This window comes from Propithecus coquereli, unplaced genomic scaffold (assembly GCF_000956105.1).
Source record: "Propithecus coquereli isolate 6110/MARCELLA unplaced genomic scaffold, Pcoq_1.0 Scaffold540, whole genome shotgun sequence".
In the NCBI taxonomy this organism is placed as follows: Eukaryota; Metazoa; Chordata; class Mammalia; order Primates; family Indriidae; genus Propithecus; species Propithecus coquereli.
The window spans coordinates 1,050,895-1,057,063 of record NW_012151286.1 but is presented as its reverse complement, the minus strand read 5'-3'; the positions used below and the strand labels follow the sequence as shown (position 1 = coordinate 1,057,063).

The window sequence follows — 6,169 nt, the reverse complement described above, 5'->3', positions numbered from 1 at the left end:
AACCACCACCACCACTCACCACCCTTCCCCATTAACCACCACCACCACCACCACTCACCACCCTTCCCCATGAACCACCACCACTCACCCACTTCCCCATTAACCACCACCATCACTTACTCGAGCCTCTTCAGCCTGCACTTCCCCTCTAGGGCCCGCACCAGCGCCTCGGTGCCCTCCTCGAAGAACTGATTGTTAGACAAGCTGGAGGGGACCAAGCATGGGGTGAGGGTTAGAAGAACGTGCTCGGCCCCTGGAGACGAGCTGTTAAATCCCCCACCCCTCCGTCCCTGGGATGCCGCCTCTGGGTCTGCAGGTCCTAGCCCATCCTGGCTGTCCAGACGCCACGGGCATTCCTGCCCTGCCCCAGGGGGTCAGGCTCTGGAGACCCACAGGTGGGGTTGAGACCAAGCACACAGTGCTCAGTCTCCCTGGGCGACACCCAGAATTGCTGCCTTCACCAGGAGAAAGGTCATAAGCTGAGGCCCCACCGTCCGCCTCACCTGAGGCCCGGCTGTCTTCTCCACCCCTTGCCCTCAGCTGGGCCATCCCTTCCCAGATCCTTCCGCCCTGCGACTCACTCCAGCTCCTCCAGGTGGTGGCAGTGGCTCAGACCGGAGGCCAGGTGGGTGAGGCCCTTGGTGCTCACACAGCTGGAGGTCAGCCTAGTGGGGGGGTCAAAGGGCAACAGGTCAGGCAGGAGCCCTGGGTCTTGGGAGCTCTGAATGCTGGTGGCGGAGGGCAGGGATGTGGGGTAGGATGTGGTTCCTGGGGGCAGTGGGTGGGGCCCCCTTCTCTGCATAAATCTCTTCCCCCGTGGACTCGTGAAGCCCAGACCGAGCTTGCGGGCAGGAGCGTGGGCTAGCTGAGTATTGCCTAAGCCACGGTCATTGAGGTGGCAGCTTCACAACTTATGCCGTATCTCAGTATCACTGTGAAGTCTAGCTCGCTACTGTGTTTACAAGTCTAGTTTACAAGTCTCAGTATCACTGTGAAGTCTAGCTCGCTACTGTGTTTACCACAAGCTCTGCATCTTTAAAGGAGTACTGGAGAGGTGTCAAACATCTGTCAGTCCCACAGAGTTTCTTCTTGATGTGATCAGTTGGACTGAAAGAAAACTGAAGGGCTGGGCGTGATGGCTCACGCCTGTAATCCTAGCACTCTGGGAGGCTGAGGAGGGAGGATCGCTTGAGCTCAGGAGTTCGAGGCCAGCCTCAGCAAGAGTGAGACCCCGCCCCTACCAAAAATAGAAAAAATTAGCTGGGCGTGGTGGCGCATGCCTGTAGTCCCAGCTACTTGGGAGGCTGAGGCAGGAGGATCGCTTGAACCCAGGAGTTGGAGGTTGCTGTGAGCTAGGATGCTACTGCACTCTAGCTGGGGTGACAGAGTGAGACTCTGTCTCAGAAAAAAAGCAGAAAGAGAACTGAAAGTTGGGAAAACTCCCTTCTGCCACCATCATACTGACAATTGATTCAGCTGAGAATTATGGATGGATGCTAACATTTGTGGGTGAAAGTTGGAGGAAGAACAGGATATTTACATAGTCGAAGTATCCCCTCCACCATACATATTCATTACAAAGGGAAAAACAGTAACTTTGCAAGAGAAGAGACCTGGCAGTCACCACCTTTACAGGTGGTCACAGTTAACACCGCCAGCAAGAGGACACAGAGACGGCACGTGCCCCTGACGCGAGGTGCGGAGAACACAGCGGCACTTGTGTGACATTCCTGCCCCAAATGCAGGTGCCAAATCTAAGCACTAGGAAACGTCAACAAACCCAAGTTGAAGGAAGTTCTATGAAACAACTGGCCTGTAAATGTCAGAGACAATGCCATGCAAGACAAAGAAGGGCTGCGGAAGTGTTCCAGGCTGAAGGAGACTAAAGAGGGACAACACTGAATGTGGTGTGTGATCCCGGATTAGATCGAAGACTGGAAAAAAAAAAACGCAATAAACGTTATTGGGACAATTGGTAAAATCGGAGTATAAACTGTGGTTTAGATCCTAGTAGTGTACCACTGTTCAATGTCCTGAGTTTTATGTAATTTTACTGGGTTATGGAAGAGAATGTCCTTGTTTTTAGGAAATTCACTAAACTATTAAGGGGTCAAAGGGCGTGATTATGCAACTTACTTTTCAATGGTTCAGAAACAGAGAAGAGAGGGGAAGAAGAGAGGGGAGGGGGGAAGGAGGGAGGGAAGAAATGAGCAAATGTGGAAAATATGGACAAAGGGTGAATTTGGGCAAAGGGTATGTGGAAGTTCTTCTCAGCCTTCTTGCAACTTTTTTATTTGCAATGATTTCAAGAGAAAACAAAGAAAAACAAAGAAAGAGCGTTGAAAAGGGAATAACTTTCTTGCCACGCGGCTTGGTGTTACTGAGGTCATGTCTGTCACTGTGCACCCCTAACATGATCTGAGAACCAGCTGTGGTTCTTGTCCACCCTCCTCTGAGCCTTGGGCTGGGGACTAACGGGCGGGGCGGGACGGGGCGGGGCAGGTTTGCAAGGGAGCCTGGGCGAGTGTCTTATCTGCGTACCGGAATTTCTTCAGCTCAGAGAGGGACAGCAGGAGGCTTTGCAGCAGCACGACGCTGGCATCATCGTCATCACAGAGGTTAACCTGGGACAAGCTGAAAAAGACCAAGGATATTCCAGAAAATTCCAGGCTGGCCACACCTCTGGGGTCATCACGTACAGATGGGGCAGCCAAGGGAGGGGAAAGGACCTCCCCAAGAGCTCTTTGCCACCCTGGACTCTCCCCTCACTGGCCGAATGTGATTCTCTCCCACACAGGGAAAGGACAATGCCAGGGTCACACGTGGCCTGGAGTAGGCGCTGGGGTCAACCAGAGAACTCGGCCCCAGGTGTTTCCGGGTGCTGACCTGAGCTGCTGCAGCCTGGCGCATGTCTCCATGAGCTGCCTGACGAGAAGGTTGTGGTGGGTCCCAAGGTCACAGTGAGCCAACCTGGAGGGGGACAGGGAGGTGGGCAGTTTCTGAACACCTGCTCCAGCATGGGCCATTTGGTCCCTGCCTGCAGGCAGCTTATGGTATAGGGGAAAATAAATACGGATCAAACAAAGTCCCATCATTTGCTATTCGATTATGAAATGTGCCAGGAAGGAGGGGTCCCAATGGGGCAGCCGGTACGGCTGTGCAGGCTGTTCACTGCACAAGGGCACCCAGCCAAGGAGGTGAGTTGGGGCTGAGATCATGCTCTGTTCCCCAGGATGTATACGTGGAGGGCTGCATTCACTCAAAAGAGGTGGCATTTTAATTTCCAAAACTGTGCTGCATAGATGAGAGGTGCTGTGTCCAGGCATCTATGAGACAGGAGTATCTGACTAAGTCATGGGGTTCAGGGGGCCTCCCTGAGGTGGTGGCGTCTAAGTTGAGACCTGAAGGATGAGGAGGAGGTGGCCAGGTAAAGGAGGAAGAGGATACGTGAGAAGAGAACATTCTGGGCAGAGGGAACACCCTGTGCAAAGGTCCTGAGGTCAAAGACAGTAAGGCGGTGTTCAGGGAACTAAATGCTGGTGGGGACGACGGGAGCTGAGGTCAGGGCTGGGGCGGGGCTGGAAGGCAGAGTGAGCGGGCTGGGCCAGATTGTATGGGTCTTGTGAAGACTTTGGACATCAAAGGTCTGGGCAGGGGCCTGAGGAATACAGGTCAGAAGCAGCCATGCCCCTCCCAACGCCAACTGCGCCCCTGAAGCCCCAGGCGCTGGTCCCACCTGAGGGCCACAGCCTCCGGGTCCTCTTCCTGGTGAGGAAATTCCAGCTGGATGCGGAGCTGCTGCTGGGTCTCGGAGATGCTGAGGAGGGAGGGGCAGCCGGCGTGAGGCCCCAGGCGGCTGGCCCTGGCACCGGGGCGCCTGCCTCTGACTCCCAGACCCTTTGCCTGGGTCCCCTCCTGCCCTCCAGGGACCAGCTTAGGATGGCAAGGCAGTTGCTTCCTTGAGTCGCATACACTGAGAGGGGCGCCTTTGCAACAACTTTAACTTAATAAGTCAAGGAGGCTTTTCAGGCCATGACAGAAAGCCACCAGAGAGGTCCAAGGAGAGCGCCAGGATTTCCTGAGGGGGGATCAAGGCCACAGCGTGGTGGAAGGGAGCGTGTGGGGGGCGTGTCTGGAGGCTGGATTTGCACTCCGAGCTCCGCCTTTACTTGAATGTTAAGTTAATGAGGGTGGTTATGGGGAGAGGGCTGAGGGAGATGTTGAAGTCCCCCAAGTGTCTCCTTGGTGACTCCTGGGGGAAAGGAGGAAGCAGCAGGGGGCAGCTGTGTAGCTGGTGACAGCACGTTGGACATCTTTACCTGCTCCCATGAGGGTGTGATCATACCCCTTGTTTAGAGCAGCAGGGTTAATAAGGCCAGAGCGGCTGAGTTGGGATCTGAACATGGGTGAGTAGGATGCGGAAGCCTTTGCTCTTAGCTACTCCATGTCATTCTGTCATCTCTGGCCACAGAGCCGTGACGCGTGTTACTGCATCCAGGGGCCACTTCCCAGCAACCAGCGTGGACTCCCAGCCACGGCTGCCTGGACCCAGCAGCCCTTCGTCTCGACCCTGGGGAAGCTTTGCTCTGACACTGCGCCTTGACTACTGCACAGGTCCTAACAAAGTGTAGCACCACACGTATGCCCCAGGAATTCCTGCCATCTTGGGGACACAGAGAACTCACTGGTGACACAGCTATTACCCCACAGGACAAGAGGAGGGAAGGTCCCAATGTCATGAAAAGAAGAAGAATTCCAAGAATTCCTCCTCCCTGAACTCACCTTATTTCAGTGATGTTGCCGGAGGCCTGGGTGCAGACTTCTAGCAGGGCCAGCATCCCAGCTCTGCCCACCCATGGCTCTTCCACCCTGTCACAGAAAGGGACACAGGTAGGGCCCCCCAGGGTGAGTAGCAGCCAGTTGGCACACTTGGGGGGCGGAGGGAGGAGTGCCGAAGGGGGCCTAGAGGCTTTTTGGTTTTATGCTTATTTTAAAACTATAAAATTATACAGCTAGGCATAAGCATAAGAAAGGAAATGAACATCACTCTTATTCCAACAATTACTATTGCAACGATCAAAACAGAAAATGTTATTTTTAAAGTTATGTTGAATTTTTCTAAAGTACTATTTTCTGGTTTATGTTCTCCTGGATTTTCTACAAATTTCTACAATGAGTTCATATTATTTTTAGACTAAGGAAAGTTTTATTTTAAAATGTTATTTTGGGTGATCTAGCAATGCTGGAGATATAACCAAAATAATTAAAAGCAGGGACTCGAAAAGATATTTGTGCGCCCATGTTCATAGAAGCATTATTCACAGTAGCCACAAGGTGGCAGCAACCCTGGCGAGTAGATCACAACGTGGTCTAGCCACGCGGTGGAACGTTACTCAGCCTTCAAAAGGCAGGACATCTGACACGTGCTACGACATGGGTGACCATCGAGGGCATTATGCTAAGTGAAATAAGCCAGTCACAAAAAGACAAATCCTGTATGATTCCACTTGTATAAAGCATCTAGAGTAGTCAAACTCATAGAGACAGAAAGCCCAATGGTGGTTGGCCTGGCCTATGGGGAGGGGAAACAGGGTATTGTTTCGTGGGGACAGAGATTCCGTTTTAGAAGATGAAAAGAGTTCGGCAGATTGGTTGTGCAAAAACGTGAATGTACCTAACACTACTGAACTGTACACTTAACAATGATTAAGACGGGCCGGGTGCGGTGGCTCACGCCTGTAACCCCAGCATTTTGGGAGGCCGAGGCAGGAGGATCGCTTGAGCTCAGAAGTTTGAGACCAGCCTGGGCAACATAGCAAGACCCTGTCTCTACAAAAAATAAAAAAATAGCCGGGTGTGGTGGCACGTGCCTGTAGTCTCAACTTCTTGGGAGTCTGAGGCAGGAGGACTACTTGAGCCATGAGCTGTGAGTGTGTAACTGCACTCCAGCCTGGGTGACAGAGCGAGACTCCAAGTCTTAAACAAAATGATTAAGGTGGTACATTTTATGTGTATTAAGAGCATAATTTTTTAAAAAGTCATTTTGGGGAACAACCGGATCTCATGTGCCTTGTCATAGGCTGCAATAAGAAGCGCACAGCACTGTTTGTGAAGTTTTCTTGGGGACAAATATGTAAACTGAATGTCATTGAGCCCTTTTTTTTTTTTT

The 6,169-nt window shown here is 52.4% G+C and overlaps 1 protein-coding gene across 1 annotated transcript in view; it reads right to left on the bottom strand.

The window, feature by feature from the left end:
- NLRC5 (NLR family, CARD domain containing 5) overlaps positions 1–6,169 on the bottom strand; it is a 54,497-nt gene that overhangs the window by 12,053 nt on the left and 36,275 nt on the right. The window contains exons 31-36 of the mRNA XM_012657450.1: positions 4,783–4,869; positions 3,737–3,817; positions 2,887–2,970; positions 2,542–2,634; positions 582–665; positions 121–204 (exon numbers count right to left, since the gene is read on the bottom strand). Coding sequence (XP_012512904.1) covers positions 121–204; positions 582–665; positions 2,542–2,634; positions 2,887–2,970; positions 3,737–3,817; positions 4,783–4,869 — 513 coding nt within the window. The remainder of the gene's footprint in view (positions 1–120; positions 205–581; positions 666–2,541; positions 2,635–2,886; positions 2,971–3,736; positions 3,818–4,782; positions 4,870–6,169) is intronic.